At 42.6% G+C, this 20,117-nt stretch overlaps 1 protein-coding gene across 2 annotated transcripts in view; it reads right to left on the reverse strand.

The window, feature by feature from the left end:
* The window catches only part of myo10 (myosin X), a 221,272-nt gene that overhangs the window by 61,093 nt on the left and 140,062 nt on the right, over positions 1 to 20,117 (reverse strand). For both annotated transcript variants that reach the window (XM_052477336.1, XM_052477337.1), the window contains 11 exons: positions 15,005 to 15,139; positions 11,701 to 11,825; positions 11,213 to 11,226; positions 10,895 to 10,979; positions 7,942 to 8,045; positions 7,222 to 7,351; positions 5,858 to 5,976; positions 3,172 to 3,318; positions 2,030 to 2,130; positions 1,410 to 1,476; positions 849 to 941 (listed from right to left, as the gene is read on the reverse strand). In XM_052477336.1, coding sequence (XP_052333296.1) covers positions 849 to 941; positions 1,410 to 1,476; positions 2,030 to 2,130; positions 3,172 to 3,318; positions 5,858 to 5,976; positions 7,222 to 7,351; positions 7,942 to 8,045; positions 10,895 to 10,979; positions 11,213 to 11,226; positions 11,701 to 11,825; positions 15,005 to 15,139 — 1,120 coding nt within the window. The remainder of the gene's footprint in view (positions 1 to 848; positions 942 to 1,409; positions 1,477 to 2,029; positions 2,131 to 3,171; positions 3,319 to 5,857; positions 5,977 to 7,221; positions 7,352 to 7,941; positions 8,046 to 10,894; positions 10,980 to 11,212; positions 11,227 to 11,700; positions 11,826 to 15,004; positions 15,140 to 20,117) is intronic.

The following is a 20,117-nucleotide window of genomic DNA, read 5'->3' on the forward strand; positions in this document are numbered from 1 at the left end:
CAGCGCAAATATTTATAGGGATATTTACGAGCTGCGCAAATCAAAATTCTTCTCAGTGTTTCTTTACACCCACTGGTGAGATCAGAGCGTAACTCAAACCAAGCTGTAATAGCACTGGGTGCCAATGCTGTGAATGTAGAGGCGGCAGCTAGCCCCAAAATTAGCTAACATATCCATTGTTTGGCTTTCCATAAAAAAGTAGCCAGCCTCTCTTAAAGTATGTCGTATGATTTTTGCAGTGTTGGAAAACTCCATCTAGGGTTACAGTGGCTTCTGCCACATTGCTGTCACCTACAATCCTTTCAAATCACTGAGGAAAAGCGACATGGGGGTCTTCAATATATATATATATATACAAAGCTGTATGAATAGTTTAGAGATGAATCCTTCCTTCCTCCAAGTAATCATAGATCAGGGATTGTTTCCACCAATCCAACTTGATCAGATCAGTGATTACCTTACGGATGGTAAGAAAGAAGGGGGGATATAAGGATGGATGGATGGATGGGTGGATGGATGGAGATGGATGGGTGGATGGAGATGGATGGATGGATGGGTGGATGGGTGGATGGATGGATGGGTGGATGGATGGATGGATGGATGGATGGATGGATGGATGGATGGGTGGATGGATGGATGGATGGATGGATGGATGGATGGATGGATGGATGGGTGGATGGATGGGTGGGTGGGTGGATGGATGGATGGGTGGATGGATGGATGGATGGGTGGGTGGGTGGATGGATGGACAGACCGACGTGTGGGTATAAGAATGCCTCTCTCAAGTATTTCAACAGGCCCACTAAAGCTATCGACTGGTGACGTCATAACAATGGGACTTGACTCACCGAGTGCTGGCTGTGGAGCTTCTCCAGCAGAGTGCCGTCAGTGGCTTTGGGAAAATGACTCTCCTCGTTCATCAGTGCAAGGAGACCCAGTTTCTGTGAAGAAAATAGACAGATGTTATCATAACCAGTCGGAAACAGTATATTGTTTTCCTGACAACTCTAATCAATAGATTTACAACATTTCTATCTATAGAAATAAGTGTATTTTTATATTTAGAAATTATTGTTTCTGGTAGATCAAGACCACTCAGCATTTGTCAGGGTAACGTTGTCGCCAGGTCAAAGGGATTTCACATTATAACGGCTAGAATGGCATTGCACTGAGCTAGCCGTTGGTTCCCAATTGAAGGGGACCACAGTTCCTAAGGGTTGCTGTTGCGCTTACAAGTGGCGTATATCAGGCTGCTACAGTCAAAGTTGAAAAGATTTACATTTGACAATGCTCCTGTGCCCAACCTTGTGGCAGGCATCACCATAATATGAAACCTGCTTCACAAGTGTAAATTCTAGCAGTGTCAACGTGAGAAAAATCCCATTCAAGTGGGAATGAACAAGACATACCTTCTCAATCAGATCCAAACATTCCCCGTTGTCCATCCAGTTGATGTCCTCCCATACAAGCCCTTCCCTGATGGAGCAAGAAAAACTAAACCATAAGCCAATCAAATTGAAATTGAAGTTAACCTGTAACTAAACCATAAGCCAATCAAATTGAAATTGAAGTTAACCTGTAACTAAACCATAAGCCAATCAAATTGAAATTGAAGTTAACCTGTAACTAAACCATAAGCCAATCAAATTGAAATTGAAGTTAACCTGTAACTAAACCATAAGCCAATCAAATTGAAATTGAAGTTAACCTGTAACTAAACCATAAGCCAATCAAATTGAAATTGAAGTTAACCTGTAACTAAACCATAAGCCAATCAAATTGAAATTGAAGTTAACCTGTAACTAAACCATAAGCCAATCAAATTGAAATTGAAGTTAACCTGTAACACTTTATAGTAACCTTCATGAATAAGCTCTTATTTTTACACATGCTTCTAAATGTTTTATAAATTAGCATACGTGTTATACATTCTGATATACAACTGTAAATAGAATACATATTTATAAAAATGATAGGCTGTAACACTGTCTAAATGTAATGTGAAAGTTCATGTTTGAGGTCTACCCACTTGTTGTATTCAAGTTGCTCCAGCGAGAAGATGTGCTTGTTAAAGTATTCCTGAAGTTTCTCGTTTGCATAGTTAATGTTGAACTGCTCAAAGCGGTTGACCTGTCAGAGAGAGAGACCCATGTAAGACTCACATACTAAATATTTACAATTGTTTGATGTGGGGGGGGTCATGGGGTACATCCGCCAAGTGATTTGTTTTTTTGTTTTGTAAAGTTTGCTCCTGATGATTTTTTCAACAGGGTTTTTCCAACAGGGTTTCATGTTGTAAGAATAGTCAGTTACAACACGAAACTCTACAATTTCACTTTACTTCCAAGTATTATCATAATAGATGATTATATTTGTCCTATTTCACACAAATGTGTTCTTTGCATACCCCAACTCCCCCTGAGAGTGGCGTCACGGCCAGGTCTGCCTTAATCAACGGCGACCCGGGAGCAATGAGGGTTAAGTCGCTTGCTCAAGGGCAAATCGACAGATTTTCACATTATCAACTCAGGGATTTGGACTAGCAATCTTTCAGTTACTGGCCCAACACTCTAACCGCTAGGCTACCTGCAGTTTTCTTCCACCATCTCTAATGGTGGAAGAATATTTAATTTGTTTGTAAATCTGCACCTGTATTCACAAAGCAACTCAGAGTACGTGTGCTGATCTAGGATCAGTCCCCCCTATCATGCATTATAATTTAAATGGCTAAACTGAATTTATGTCAGCCCTCCTCCTCTAGGATGTTTTGTAAATGCAGGGCCTCCTATAGGGAACACTAAGATCATAGACATCATAATGAATGTGCAAATCTACTACTTAAGTTTGAGAGTTATCTAGGTCATGATAAACACCTGTTGCCCTTGAGGGTGAACTGTCTCAGGGATGACTGATAGTTGATTTGAAGTAGTTTGGCTGGATTTGCTGCAGGCCATTTTTATTCATTACTGATGGTGACAGCCAACATGAGAAATCAACATTAAGATGAACGTACATCATTGCTTGTGATCAGTGAGTTTCCTGACCAAGATATGTTGCTCACAAAAAAAAGAAGAAATATAAGACATGATCATTTAGGAAATGTATCAAAAAGGCAAGTGATTCAGACATTACACCTTGAACTACCAAAATTGTTTTTTTTCCCCAACCAACCTCGAAATTCTCAAATCCAAATATGTCTAGGATGCCAATGGATTTGAAGTCCTCTTTCCCTCGGATACGGTTGTTGAGTTTCCGGATAATCCAGGTGAAACACTGGGAATAAAGTGCCATCGCCATGGAGTCCCTGGAATCCACCGCCTGGGAAAAAGGAAATGACATCACAGTTTTACAAAAAAAGGAAGCGGCCCTGTTCTCGTTCGAGTAAAATAGGAATCTAAATGACTCCGGATGACCTTTTAAATGTACTATCCCTTGGTGTAACCATGAATTCATTCATACCGTGGCTGGGATTCAAACACACATAAGCAACTTGTGCTTTGCAATATGCATTTAAAAAGGTGACTTCCACAATCTGCTTCTGCTTTTTCTGATTGCAAAATACGGGAGGTGTGCTCCTTTCTGTCCAATGTAGTCATTTCTGGAAACATGTTCTGTCCATTTAGACAGAGCACCCCCAGAGGCATTAATTATTTATAAAAGCTAGTTTAAATCGTCTACATATGATCTCCTACACAAGCCAAGTTATTAAAGATAGACTCAGAGATATGACCGATGCAGATGCAGAAAATAAACAGCATTTCCGCTAAGAGCGTTGAAGCGTGAGGCTTTGACGCTGATTCAGCAGACATGGTCAGCAGATGAACAGGAGACACTTGTGCCGGTTATCACACGTAGACCGTCGCCCGCCTGACCATAAAGGTAAACTCAGGTCAGCAGATGAACAGGAGACACTTGTGCCGGTTATCACAAGTAGACCATCGCCCGCCTGACCATAAAGGTAAACTCAGGTCAGCAGATGAACAGGAGACACTTGTGCCGGTTATCACAAGTAGACCGTCGCCCGCCTGACCATAAAGGTAAACTCAGAGAAATGACATTGCCCCAAGCAGCGCTGCAAATATTGACAAGACCTCACTCTCACACAGTCACATACACAGGCTCATACACAGTCACATGCCCTGGCGTGTGCACAGGCCAGGGCACCCAACAACGAACCCGTGCAAATGCACAGATACTGTGTGTGTGTGACTGCGCCAAGTCTTGCATCTCGCTCATCTCAATATCTGCGGTGCTGCTCGTGGCAACGTCATCGGTGATAATCCAGTCTGGCACTAGTCGTGTCTCCTGTTCATCTGCTGACCGTATCTGCTGAATCAGCGTCAAATGTGATTAGCCTGGCCAGCTACACTCCTAGCTTTAGAGATTAAATCAGACACATGATAGGGGTGGGGTTCATTAGGCACCAAATGCATGACAACTAGGTGAAATATGTTTTCTTTTTTTTTATGTTTTAAAATGTGCCTAGTTTAGTACCTAGTCAACGCAACCCAGGTCACGCAAGGGGAAATGGTTCAGGGTCAGTGGCCAATACACACCCAGCCTTCAAAAGCTGACAACAACAACGGTGGTCACACACAACTGTAAGAGACCATGAATGCTTTGTTTTGTCTAGCAGGACCTATGTAAACGAGGTAGAGATAAGCCACCATTGACTTTGAAACCAAAGTATTTTTTTCACAAAGTTGGTGGCCAGCCTCACAGTTGGGTAGGCGCCATTGACTACGAAACACCAGCCCTAAATGTTTCCCTATGGCATAACTCATGCCCCTGGCCTATCTATCTGCCCTAATGTCAGGTGTTGACCATGGGGTCAAATATTTGTGTGTCGAGGAGTGAAGCCACTTCCTGATGTTAACTTCTTAAGGTTTAGGGGGCAGCATTTTCACTTTTGGATAAATAGCGTGCCCAATTTCAACTTCCTGCTACTCATGCCAAGAATATAAGATATGCTTATTATTAGTACTAAAACGGTTTGAATCATGTCTGTGAGTATAACAGAACCCAGAGGACTAATCAGATTGTCTTTTTTTGAGGTCTCTGTCTGTTCAGTGAGTTCTCATTGGGAAATGATATTTCTTAGGAATTTGTTTTCAGTTCCTACCACTTCCACTGGATGTCACCAGTCTTTGGAATTTGATTGAGGTTATTCCTTTGTGCAATGAAGAAGTACGGCCATCTAGGAACTGCGTAACACTGAGAGTTACGCAAGACTTGAAAAGTAGCTTGGTTTGTTGTCTTCCTGTATTGAACACAGATAGACCCGTCTTCAATTTGATTGATTATTAATGTTTAAAAATACCTAAAGTTGTATTACAAAAGTAGTTTGAAATGCTTTGGCAAAGTTTATAGGCAACTTTTGAAATATTTTGTAGTGACGTTGCTCAATTTGGAAGCTGTTTTTATCTGTATCAAACGCTCCAAATAAAATGACATTTTGGATATATATGGACAGAATTAATCGAACAAAAGGACCAATTGTGATGTTTATGGGACATATTGGAGTGCCAACAAAAAAAGCTTATCAAAGGTAAGGCATGTTTTCTATTTTATTTCTGCGTTTTGTGTAGCGCCTGCAGGGTTGAACTATGCTACCCTCTTTGTTTACTGTTGTGCTATCATCAGATAATAGCTTTCGCCGAAAAGCCTTTTTAAAATCTGACATGTTGGCTGGATTCACAACAAGTGTAGCTTTAATTTAGTATCTCACATGTGTGATTTATTTGAATTTGCCGCGCTGCATTTTCCCTGGCTTTTGGCCAAGTGGGACGCAAGCGCCCCCTATACCGTAAGAAGTTAAACAATGGGGTCAACTGGTGCCCTCTGTCGTCATGGTTACCTGTTCAACGGTGAGGGGCGTGCAGATCTCCTCACCCCGTAGGATCAAGGACTTGTGGGTCAGCACCTCGGCCAGATGTTCTGAGTTCAGGCCCAGGAGGTCTGCTGTCCTGCCCAGTGCTACAGACACACAGACAGTGGTATTTTAGAAAAGGGATGTGGGGGTGTAATAAGTACTGTACAATAGATATCCTTTGCTGTGCTGTCATCAAGCATTTTGCTACACTCGCAATAACATCTGCTAACCATGTGTATGTGACCAATAAAATTTGATTTGATATCCGTCTATGCCCCTCTAGATCAGTGGTCACCAACCTGGTTAATCTTCAAGGCATTCCTAGTCGATCCCCAAACATTTCTGTAGAAAAGCCAAGCCAGGCTTACACTCCTTTTTTTTGTGTGTGTGTCTATTGCGCTGTTGGCGTTAAACCGTGCTCACCGGGTAATCAAAGCAGCAGCAGATGGTGGACCCTCTGCTGTTGCCCCCCCTCCCTCCACTGAGACTAACGCCATGTTCAAAACAACTGGGAACTCCGGGGGAAAAAACTAGATCTGACTGGGACAAATAGTTTTGAACGGTCATACAACTCGTAATTCCAAGTCGGAAACTCAGGCATCTTTCTAGAGCTCTGACTTTCCTACCTGAAGATCACTGACATCATGATTGGTCTTTTCCGAGTTCCCAGTTGTCTTGAAAGCACCATGACCATCAGTCCAGTAAAATGAAAAAAGCGAATTATTTATGAATTATTTCAACTTATGCTCAGTTGTGCCTTGCAAATGCCACACCAACTGATTTTTTAAAAATGTTTATCAAAGCTGGAGATTTGAAATCTAATATGTTCTGAGAAGAACAACATTGGCAGGCCAGGCATATATCCAATATGCTGTGATAATGTATTAGGCTCACTGCACAAACCTCAATCCTACACAACTGTTTTTATTGGGTTTAATGTTATATTTTTTTAAATAATCTAAGTGGTAGATCATATTTAACTGTGAAAGTTTCTTGACACAGAAAAGGTTGGTGACCACTGCTCTAGATGCATTTATTCATAATGTGATTAAATCAAGGTTATTTCTTGTTATGACAGTTAAGGTTGGTATACGAGTGTGTTCATTACATATCACATTTCAAAGCTTTGTAGGCAGAATCTTATTGTTTAGCTGAGGCAAAAGGTTAAGGTTACCCTAGCGCTAAGGCATAGGGGAGAGCTAATCTCAGCGCAGTTCTTAAAACTTGGACAACCCAGAACTAGGACAGGGATAGGGAGAATCTCAAGGAAAGTAGCATATCATTAGGTATCAAGGAAAAAGGGGAACGTGAGGAGGAGAGGAAGGAGAGAAAAGAGAAGAGACATTAACCTGTTTTGGAAGAGACCTGAGCTCCTCCGGCCGTCATAAACTCGATATTCCCGGCATGAAGAATTCCCGCCAGGAGCCGAAGGATCTCCCAGATATTCTCCTCTGTGAACTGCATGGTCCGCATTGCATTCTGGGATGGAAAACAACACAAATTAACAGAATGTTGATGCTGCCAAAAAAAGGCATTTGTGCCCCCAATAATTTTTTAAAATCAAAAAATCAAATCACACAATATATCCTAGTTTTCCCATATATTCAATCTGTCCAGACACAATTTAATTCATTACCATATCCCTGAACAAACCAAGTAAAGTTGAATCCAGACCACTATAAGTGGAATCTGGTGCTTTAGTGTCTCTATGGTATGAGGTGCAGCTGTAAGACCCTGTGGCAAGACCCTGTCATTGACATTTTCAAATTGTAGTTCCACTAATGGCAATTTTTTACAACCGTTCTGGGCAATAAAAAGTGAACAAAAAAAAAGTACTGTATATTAGCAAAAAAACGACATTTGCTTCAAAGGGGATGTAACATTGCCATGGGCATTATTTCCGAAATGTATTTAATTGTATGGGTTATTGTTAGATGATTGCTAATGAACTTGGCATCACCTCACGAATGTTCGGTTAAAAATGTACCGCTTGCTGCAGCAAGTAACTTTTGAATGACCTGAACTGTATCATCAACAATAAACCATTGATAGAGATGGGAGGGCCATACCAGTACGTCCTGAAAAGTGCCTTTGTCGTTGATTGTCTTGTCTGCCACACAGCCAGATTGCTTTAGGTAGTAGTAATTCTCTGGTGGGGAAAAACTGAAGGCCTCTGTCATGGAAAAAAGAAAGACTCAATAATGGGTTAAAAGTGTAATTGTTGTATAAACCAGTGTTTCTCCTAACATTATATACAGTGGTTCTTCCTTTAAATTCCTTCAGAATTCTATGGCACCTTATTTACTGTGAGTGTCATATCATTGTTGTCGTTAATGCTAGTTGGTGAGCGTTTGACCACCAGAGGGCATCTTTGAGAAGCATCTGACTGTTTTTATATTGTCTGTACTAGAGAATTTAAAAACGTTTTTTTGTAAGAACATAGAATACAGGATTTAATTTAAGAAATGTAGCTTAATTAATTTGATTAATATAATGGTGTTTCTATTCCCCCCCAAAAAATACAAAATGATACATCTGACAGACAGCGCCCAGTAACACGAAACAAGGATTAGATGGAGGCAGATGTTATAGGAAGAGCCATGGATGTATAGCTGAGGGAAAGGTGGTATCTGGGCAACTACAGTACCGTTTATTTAGCGAGGAGAAAATAGGAGAATACGTTTTGTTAACATGGGGGGTGGGGGGAAGCGGTGACTGGCTTTCAAAAGTTGGCGCTGTTTTGTTCCCCGAGACACTTAGTTATCACTTTTGCCTTATGGCAAGGTGCTCCATCATGCTGGAAAAGGCATTGTTTGTCACCAAACTGTTCCTGGATGGTTGGGAAAAGTTGCTCTCGGAGGATGTGTTGGTACCATTCTTTATTCATGGCTGTGTTCTTAGGCAAAATTGTGAGTGAGCCCACTCCCTTGGCTGAGAAGCAACCCCACACATGAATGGTCTCAGGATGCTTTACTGTTGGCATGACACAGGAATGATGGTAGCGCTCACCTTGTCTTCTCCGGACAAGCTTTTTTCCGGATGCCCCAAACAATCGAAAAGGGAATTTATCAGAGAAAATTACTTTACCCGAGTCCTCAGCAGTCCAATCCCCTGTACCTTTTGCAGAATATCAGTCTGTCCCTGATGTTTTTCCTGGAGAGCAGCTTCTTTGCTGCTCTTCTTGACACCAGGCCATCCTCCAAAAGTCTTCGCCTCACTGTGCGTGTAGATGCACTCACACCTGCCTGCTGCCATTCCTGAGCAAGCTCTGTACTGGTGGTGCCCCGATTCCGCAGCTGAATCAACTTTAGGAGACAGTCCTGGCGCTTGCTGGACTTTCTTGGGCGCCCTGAAGTCCTCTTCACAACAATTGAACCGCTCTCCTTGAAGTTCTTGATGATCCAATAAATCGTTGATTTAGGTGCAATCTTACTGGCAGCAATATCCTTGCCTGTGAATCTGATGCAATCTCTATTGCACTCCACAATGCCCTCTCCCACCTGGACAAGAGGAAAACCTATGTGAGAATGCTGTTCATCGACTACAGCTAAGAATTCAACACTATAGTCCCCTCCAAGCTCATCACCAAGCTCAGGACCAGAACAAACACTTCCCTCTGCAACTGGATCCTGGTCTTCCTGACGGGCCGCCTCCAGGTAGTGAGGCGACAACATATTTGTCAAGCTGACCATCAACATGGGGCCCCATCAGAGGTGTGTGCTTAGTCCCCTCTTGGACTCCCAGTTCACCCACGACTGCATGGCCGCGCACGGCTCCAGCACCATCGTCATGTTTGCTGACAACACGATGATGGTAGGACTGATCATTGACAACGATAAGGCATCCTATAGGGAGGAGGTCAGAGACCTGGTAGTGTGGTGCCAGGACAACAACCTCAACATCAGTTAAGAGCTGACCTTGGACTCCAGGAAACGGAGGGGCGAGCACGCCCCCATCCACATCGATGGGGCTGTAGTAGAGCAGGATCAATAGCTTCAAGTTCCTCGGTGTCCACATCACTAAGGAATTAACATGGTCCAAACACACCCACGCAGTTGTGAAGAGGGCACTACAGCGCCTCTTGCCCCTCAGGACGCTGAAAAGATTTTGCATGGGCCCTGAGATCCTTAAAAGTTCTACAGCTGCACCATTGAGAGCATCTTGACTGGCTGCATCACCGTTTAGTACGACAACTGCAAGGCACCCGACCGCAAGGAGCTACAGAGGGTGGCGAGTACGGCCCAGTACATCACTGGGGTCGAGCTCCTTGCCATCCAGGACCCCCAAGCCATAGACTGTTCTCTCTGTTACCGCACGACAACCAGTGCACCAAGTCTGGAACCAACAGGACCCGGAACAGCTTCTACTTTCAAGCCATAGACTGTTCTCTCTGCTACCGCACAGCAACCAGTGCACCAAGTCTGGAACCAACAGGACCCTGAACAGCTTCTACTTCCAAGCCATAAGACTGCTAAGCTAATCAAATGACTACCCGGACTAACCTGCATTGACCCTTTTTTTGCACCCTCTTGCTACCTTGCACTGACTATGCACACACACTGGGCTCTACACACACACACACACACACGCATATGCATAATGATGTCACATACACACTCACACACAATTTCACACTTGCCCCTGTATATAACCATGTTATTTTTTACTTGGTATTGTTATTCATTGTGTATTCATTCCTCGTATCACTATTTCAATAGTGGAATTGAATAATCTTTAACTCTGCATTGTTGGAAAAATACCCATGAGTAAGTTTTTAACTGTTAGTCTACACCTGTTGTTTACAAAGCATGTGAGAAATAACATTTTATTCGATTTAGGCGAGGCAGGCCATCAGATCTTATAAAGTTTGGCTATTATTGGTTTCAATGTTCAGTTTTGATGCTAAGGTGGGCTTGGATCTTACTTTGGGGGCCTTTTTGCCGCATGTAGAAAATAAACTACGAGATAGCTACACCCTTAAGTTTTGTTTTGGTTTGACCCATGTATCATATTGTCACTCACCCCTCTGTTCTGCATTGGTTCCAGCCAGAAGTGCATAGAAGATGTGATAGTTCCTTTCCCCTGGATTCTGCCTAACAACTCGATTCTGATAGGGCAGAGGACACAACCATCAACGCACACCTCCAACAGGACACATAGCAACACAATGACATTGGAGAGAGAGAGAGACAGAGAGAGACAGAGAGAAAGGGAGAGAGTGAGAGAGAGAGAGAGAGAGAGAGAGAGAGAGACCGACCGACCAACTGCCAGAGGCAGAGAGAGAGGGGATAATGGGGAAAGAGAGAGAGAGAGAGACAGAGAGAGAAAGATAATATTTACCTTCTCTAGGAGGTCTTTGCACAGAAAGGTGGTAGTTAAGGCATATATTACCTTTAGAAAGTCGGATGCTCCACATTGAGATTCATGTATGACAATTATCTGGCATAGATTTTTAGAAAGAAGAGGGGAAGATGAAGGAGAGAGAAATATACAGACAGATGAGAGAGTGGAGAGAGAAAAGAGAGAGGGAGAGTCACACCTCAAAGTAGGTGAAAGGAGGGAAAATAGTTCCAGAGAGAAAGCAGAGTTTTCTATCTCGACACCTAGTCATTGATTGTCCCATTCTCTAACTCACCAGAACAGAGATTGTCATATGTTTGAAACTAGAACAGCACACTAATGAAGCACGCTAATAAATCATCACCTAAACCCTTCACTGAAGAGTGCTTGGCAGCAGTTTGGAGCATTTCCTATAGGAACTTGAACAGGACATGTAGAAAACATAATTCTGTCCACACTCTGGATGTTAATAGCGTAGTAAAGGATACAGTCCACGATTTTACCGCCTTGGATGTTGCCCTTCTGACAGAAGTGTAGTTGAACAAACTTCCCAAACCGGCTAGAGTTGTTGTTGTAGACGGTCTTGGCGTTGCCGAAGGCTTCCATGATTGGGCTAAAGGAGTAGAGAGAGACAGAGAGAGATAAAGTCCACTAAATTGTTGATATAAGAATATTGGCAGCGAGCTGGAGTGTCTTTTTTCAAATAATGTTTTTTTTACATCCTCCATGCACCTGCAACTAGATAAGGTTGGGAAAATACTTTCTTTCCAAAAAGTTAAATGACTGACAATGTTTTACAATCTGTACATAAAGTAGGCAGGTGCTGCCCAATAATTCATATAGAGCCAATAGAATATTGTACTGCAGAAATGTGCTTTAAAGCAGTATCCACATCCTTCGAATGTAGGTGATCACAATATAGTAGCCATGTCTAGGAAAACCAGAGTTCCAAAGGCTGGGCCTAATATAGTGTATAAGAGGTCATACAATAAGTTTTGTAGTGATTCATATGTTGATGATGTAAATACTGTTTGTTGGTCTGGTGTGTAATGAGGAGCAACCAGACGCTGCTGGTCTGTGGTGTGTAATGAGGAGCAACCAGACGCTGATGGTCCGTGGTGTGTAATGAGGAGCAACCAGACGCTGCTGGTCTGTGGTGTGTAATGAGGAGCAACCAGACGCTGCTGGTCTGTGGTGAGTAATGAGGAGCAACCAGACGCTGCTGGTCTGTGGTGTGTAATGAGGAGCAACCAGACGCTGCTGGTCTGTGGTGTGTAATGAGGAGCAACCAGACGCTGCTGGTCTGTGGTGTGTAATGAGGAGCAACCAGACGCTGCTGGTCTGTGGTGTGTAATGAGGAGCAACCAGACGCTGCTGGTCTGTGGTGTGTAATGGGGAGCAACCAGACACTGCACTTGACACATTTATGAAATTCATATTCCAGTTATTAATGCACCCATTAAAACGTAAAAATGGTTCAATCCCGTGGATTGAGGAGGAATTGAAAAATGATATGGTTGAAAGGGATGAGGCAAAAGGAATGACAAATAAGTCTGGCTGCCAACTGATTGGCAAACGTACTGCTATAGAGAAATCATGTGACTGATCTGAATAAAAGAAGAAGAAACTATACTATGAATCAAAGATAAATTATATAAAGAATGACAGTTAAAAGCTTTGGTGCACCTTAAATGACATTTTGGGCAAAAAGGCAATCTCAGCTTCATTATTCAATGAACCAGTTGGCTCATTCATCACAAAACCCACTGATATTACCAATTACTTCAATGATTTTTTATTAGCAAACTTAGGCATGACATGCCAGCAACAAACACTGACACTACACATCCAAGTATAACTGATCCAATTACTGTAATTTTGAATTGTGTAAAGTGAGTGTGGAAGAAGTGAACAAATCATTGTTGTCTAATCAACAATGACAAGCTACCGGGGTCTGACAACTTGTGTGGAAAATTACTGAGGAAAATAGCGGACGATATTGCCACTCCTACTTGCCATATCTTCAATTTAAATCTACTAGAAAGTGTGTGCCCTCAGGCCTGGTGGGAAGTATTTTACATTTACATTTGAGTCATTTTGCAGACACTCTTATCCAGAGCGACTGGATAGGGGTAAGTGCTTTGCTCAAGGGCACATTAACAGATTTTTCACCTTGCCAGCTTGAAGATTCAAACAACCAATCTTTCAGTTACAACCTCTTAACCACTAGGCTACTTACCACTCTGTAAAAGTCATTCCGCTACCCAAGAATAGTAAAGCCCCCTTTACTGGATCAAAACCAATCAGTCTGTGAGAAAACTTCTGGAAAAAAATGGTGTTTGACCAGATACAATGCTATTTTACAGTAAACAAATAGACAAAATCAGCACGCTTATAGGGAAGGAGATTTAACGAGCACAGCCCTTACACAAATGACTGATTGGTTGAGAGAAATTGATGATAGATTGTGGGGGCTGTTTTGTTAGACTTCAGTGTGGCTTTTGACATTATCGATCATAGTCTTCTGCTGGTACAACGTGGATAAAGAGTTACCTGTCTAACGGAACACAGAGGGTGTTAGGGTCTATGTATGAGGATGACTCAACGCTATACACGTCAGCTACTACATCGAATCAAATCACTGCAACACTTGACAAAGAGCTGCAGTTAGTTTCAGAATGGGTGGCAAGGAATAAGTTAGTCCTAAATATTTCAAAAACTAAAATAATTATATTTGGGACAAATCATTCACTAAACCCTAAACCTCAACTATATCTGGTAATGAATAATGTAGAAATTGAGCAAGTTGAGGTGACTAAACTGCTTGGAGTAACCCTGGACTGTACATTGTCATGGTCAAAACATGTTGATATAACAGTAGCTAAGATGGTGAGAAGTCTGTCCATAATAAATGGACAGCACTATCAACAAGGCAGGTCCTACAGGCCCTAGTTTTGTCACACACATACTGTTCAGTCGTGTGGTCAGGTTCCAAAAGTGGGACTTAAATGTACACAGAGAGCTAACATCAATGATATGCATGTCAATCTCTCATGGCTCAAAGTGGAGGAGAGATTAAATTCATCACTACTTGTTTTTGTAAGAGGTGTTGACAAGCTGACTGCACTGAGCGGTCTGTTTAAACTACGAGCACACAGCTCAGACACCCATGCAAACCCCACAAGACATGACACCAGAGGTCTCTTCACAATCCCCAAGTCCAGAACAGACTATGGGAGGCACACAGTACTATATGACGACATGGGACTCTATTCCACATCAGGTAACTGATGCATACATTTTGTGTTGTGGATATGTGGTGGTGTGACAGTGTTATACGAAGCACCGTTTTATCTTTTGTTTATATGTAATATAAGTGTCTTCATGTGTTTGGACACCAGGAAGAGTAGCTGCTGCCTTGGCAGGAACTAATGGGGATCCATAATACAATACAAATACTGTCAAATGTAAATAAGTACCAACACCTAAAATGAGTACTAACACCTTTTACTTATGGCTTGCTTACACCATACAACTTTACCCCACTGTTTGGCCTAAAGACACACCTCTGACCTCTGAGACCTGTTCCCCAAAAAGCCCACCCTGGCCCAAAAAATATCTACCTTACTTGGGACCAGACTGGCCCATTGGGACTTTTCGGGGTTGCATTAAGATAGCGATGAATGATTGACTCACTGAATAAAAATGATTTGGCCTTCTCTTTCTCAAAAGCAAGTGTTTAGAGTTTGTTGATTCTGCTCCTCACAAGTCCTTAGCTATGTAAACACATACCTGCTCTCCAGGAGGTCCTCCTCCACGTGTGACGTCCTGTCTGTTGAGGAGAGCTCCAGGGAGTGCTCACTCATAGCCGACAGGAACTTCAGGATGAGCTTGGTGCTCTCGGTCTTACCCGCTCCACTCTCTCCACTGGGGAGGAAAGGAGAAGGAAATAGTTGATTTGGATTTCATTTGATCTTTCGTTATTCAACGCTGTAGAACGGGACTGGTACATAATGTAAAAGGCATGTCGAACTGGGAAAGGAGTCATGAACACACACACACACACACACACACACACACACACACACACACGCGCACATGCACGTCAGTGGCGGTCGATGCCGTTTAACATGAGGGAGGATGATTTTTATTTTAATAGCATGGCCTTATTTCTGTTACAGCATATTGGATGACTGTCATTCATATTCCGTTCACCCAGCTCAATGTTCCATCGATAGGTTTAGGTTACTTCATGATACTATATTTTCCCCTGTACCCATCATGAGGTTGCTTCAACCTAGGCTATTTTACAACGTAGGTGCACAGATTGAGAGAATTTTGAGTAATCAACGTGACAAGACTGTGACAAACCACCTTGCACACTCTTGCCTGCATGATCTAGGGTGTAATCATTAGTCCAACAGTTGTAAATTAGAGTTTCTATTGAACAAATTCAGGTATGTTTATCCCGGTTTGTTCCGTTTGCTTCCGTTTAAGAAACGTTTTTCAACAGAATCGGCAAAACGAATACAGCCCTGATCACATGCAAACACTTCATAGCAGCCACATAAAAACAGCATGATGACTTTGCTCGTTATCTATCTACACGCTCTCCTCCTCTCACCTTTTCCGTTCGCTTGTGGACTTCAGTGCACAACACATCAGCTGTATGTGACCAGGCGAAAAAAAACACTTTCCAAGCCAAACCTTCATATCATGACTGCTAAAGGTTACACACAGCCTACATCATTGTTATGTCATAGTAAACAAGACTACTAAGCACTAATGCATTAGTAAACTCGCAACAATTACACAGTACAGTGTAGTCAGAAAGCAGTTTAGCAGTTACACCGGCAGGCACCGGAGGCAATACATGAATAAAACCAAAAGCTTACCTTGACTTGGAAGAGTTCCAGTGTTGGATAGCCATAGCCAGCTAGCTAACATAGCATCCCTCTCTTTGAGCCGGGTGTTTAAAAAAATACAACCAAATATATCTAGCTTGCTCTCTCTATCTCTCTTGCTTCTCCTTAATTTTGGAAAAAAAAATATTTGTTCAAAATTGTTGAACTATTGCCTTTCTCTCTCTTTGAGTCAAATACTCATCACATTCCATGTACTGCAGTGCCTGCTAGCTGTGGCTTATGCGTCAGTACTAGATTAATTCTCTGATACTTTGATTGAGTGGACAACATGTCAGTTCATGCTGCATGAGCTCTGATAGGTTGGGGACGTCTTCCTGAAGTTGTCATAATTAGCTTTTGTATTAAAGTCAATGAACCCAGAGGAGGACAGAAGCTAGCTGTCCTCCGGCTACACCATGGTGCTACCCTAATAGAGTGATGTTGAGGCTGCTGTAGACCTTCATTGTAAAACAGTGTGTTTCAATCAATTATTTGGTGACATTTTAATATATGTATTATAGTTGTATCTAAGAAGGATAACTTTAATGTTCCACTATTTTCTTATGAAATTCACAGAGGAGGATGGTCTTCCGCTTCCTCCTCTGAGGAGCCTCCACTAATGCACGCATGCACACTCACACATGTACTTGACACCATATCCCTTACATTTTAGTCTCCAGCCTTCAGCTTTATCAAGTGTTTCTTGATAGCATGCCCTTGATTGAGTCTAGCCACAACAATGAGGGTGATAATGTATGATAAGCCAGATGTGTTTCAAGAATGTTTTAAGAATGCTTTGCACTCTTCATATGGCATTTAAAACAATGCCTTGCTTGCTTTCATGTATGTATTTGTACATGTATGTGTGTATTTTTTTTAAATTTAACAATGCCCTGCTTGCTTTCATGTATGTATGTATGTATTTGTACATATTTTTTAAATTTAACTAGGCAAGTCAGTTAAGAACAAATTCTTATTTTCAATGACAGCCTAGGAACAGTGTTCAGGAGCAGAACGACAGATTTGTACCTTGTCAGCTCGGGGATTTGAACTTGCAACCTTCCGGTTACTAGTCCAACGCTCTAACCACTAGGCTACCCTGCCACCCCATATGTATGTATATATGTATGAATGTGGTTATTCTAAACGGACCGTGCTAGCTAGCTAGCCTAGCTTAGACTAAAAGCATCATGGCTAACATTGGCTAGCAGATGAAGTTTACTAGTGTTCCTCTGGCATTATGGCAGCCCCATTCCTATTTCCAAGTCCTGGAGTTGGAGGGCTTGGAGGAAGTGGGGTTTGCGTGCACCTCCAATGAGGAAGCAGTTCCACCCTAGAGCGAGGGGCCTTAGCTCGGGTCTGAGCAACCAGTGCACCCTTCCACAAAAACATTACTGTGATGACAGTGCCCCCACGTTTTTTACTATGTCAGCCATTGCCGGACCCCCCTGGGCTTCATGCAGGCTATACAGTCTCACGGTACATTGGGAGCTTGTCCACGTTTAATTTGGGAAACCAAGTGAAATTTGTTCGGGAACATTGATAGTAATATGTTTTCACAACAAAACATATTTAATTAAACTGTTGATAGCCCCTCTCTCTGTGTTCTCGAGAAAGGAATGAAAACGAGAGAGGAAACGCATGGTGGTGAGATATGTTTTCCACTCAGTTTCAACCTGTTGTTGAACTTCTTTCTTAAAATTGATAAATCACAGTGAGGTGAGTTTTAAAAGCATGAGCCTGTCTTGGTGATAAGGGTTTGATGTTATTTTTGATTGCATTTGCATTGGTGTCAGAGTGGTTAGAGGAACAATAGAGGGCCGAGTACCGAGTTGGGTACTACAAGCGCATGTCCAGAGTGCATAAAATGAGATTACAGAGTCAAGTGGAATTTTACTGCTGTCCTGAAGCCGGTAATACGATCACTGTAACAGCCCTAGTAGAGACTGATCTGAGCCGGTGCACACCCTTTTAAGGGGATGAGTGGCAACATCAATTCCCACCACTGGGTCAGTAGGTCACACCTGAAGCGACCATTTTAAGCTGCGAGACGCGTCTAGGTGAGTGGCTGGAAAGGCTGCATCAACAACAGCCCCAGGGGAGCGACTTCCATCACAGCGGCCATCATCCCCAGTAGGCGTAGGCACTGTCGAAAACGCCCTGTGTGACCCCAGCCAAAACTTGTCTGAGCAGGGCCCGGACGCACTCTGTGGGGATAGATGATCACGATACTCGAGTGAAACTAGCTCGAGACCCAAAAGGGGAATGCGCTGAGATGTAGCCAGCTCTTTTTTTGGTTTCTTATGAAGCCTAGAGACTGAATACAGGACGGTAGCATGGATGTGTAATACTGTTTTCTCTGCCACCACCAGCCAATCCACTCTAATAGCCAGCGCCTTGTGAGTATTCTGAATTTGTAGACTCTGAGGTGTTTGTGTTGAGGGCATGGGCGTCTAGAATGCAAGTTCCATCCCTTTTCGGATCCAGGAAATACCCCTCTATCTCCGAAATAGGAACCACTTAGATTGCTTGCTTCTGGAGAAGGGAGGATATCTCCTCCCTCAAAATGGACGCCAAGGCTTCGTGAACAGTCCACGTGATGATGCCACAGAAGTGAGGGGGACACACAACAAATTGTAGCCTGTACCCCAATGTCACTGTTCAGATGATCGAGGAGCAACATTGCACATTTGCGCCATTGGTCAGATCCGACAGCTAGCCTCCCATCATCTGCTATTTGAAGGGTTGGGACGCCACCTTTAGGATGGGACGCCACCTTTAGGATGGGACGCCACCTTTAGGATGGGACGCCACCTTTTGGATGGGAAAGAGTTTTTTCGTCTGTTTCCACCACTCTCGACCGTGTCGCCGAAAAACAAGACCCCTTCTGTGGTAACAAGACGGGGGCAATTGTAATTCAAGCGAATTCCCAGGAACGAAAAGTGTTGAGCTGGAGACAAACAGCTCATTTCGGGGTTCACATGAACCACAGAGACTGTATGTGGGATAATAGCATGGTTGTGTTCAACCCTGCTCGTTACCTCTATTCCACTACCAACAACCTGTATCATTAGGCACCTCATAGTGAGTAGTGAGCTCCAGGCAGGATTCACCAGCAATGAATCAGAGTAATGAGCCACCAATGGGGGAGGGGTGCCCAACTTATTACTCCCCCCGTGGGGAGATTGATTCCCCCCTAGAACCCTATGAACACCATGGAACTTGGGGTAATTGAGGGGACATTAAGCACTGGGTAGCTGCAGAAACAGGGTTGGGAGAGCCCGTGGCATACAGAGTTTCACCTGTTGTGCAGCAAGAGGCTCCTCAAACAGTGCTTGATGCATGGGAGTGAAATACGTCTTCTTATAAGATATTTAAATATGCAATCCTGTGAAAGCAGAGTTTTGATGGTTGCCACTAAAAAGAGGAGGATCCCTGCTGCTCCTATTAAGCACATGCTCTGGTGTAAAACCAGAGTAGCCTACCTGATTGAGTGCAAGCTTTTTCAATAGCCTATGTAGCCCACATTCTAAGGTTTATATCATTCACAACTAAAGTTGCCAAATAACTCTAGCATATAGAACTTTTTAAATGATCACTTTTACGCTCAACATAAGCACACTTGCTCCGGAATCAGAAAAATATCCTTTCTATTTTATTCAGCTAAGTTCAATTATATTCTTCTTACTATAAAATAATGGCACTTATAAGCATATCTTGTCTGCTAAATGAACAAGCCTACAGCCTATGGAATGGCACATAGCCAGTTAACATACATTAGGCCAACTCATATTCTGTTCTTCTGAAATACATTTTCTTCATATCATGTTTCTTTAGACCTGCCTAAAATAAATAACGGATGTTTTGTGTTTGGTGTATATTAAATGTATTTATAATACTTTTAAAAATGTCGATGTTCCAAAGTTGTTTATGTTAATTAACAGTACATTACGTGTTAAACGCGTCTATGTTAATTAACAGTAAATTACCATGAGACCGGC

The sequence above is a fragment of the Oncorhynchus keta genome, chromosome 23, assembly GCF_023373465.1.
Source record: "Oncorhynchus keta strain PuntledgeMale-10-30-2019 chromosome 23, Oket_V2, whole genome shotgun sequence".
NCBI classification, from domain to species: Eukaryota; Metazoa; Chordata; class Actinopteri; order Salmoniformes; family Salmonidae; genus Oncorhynchus; species Oncorhynchus keta.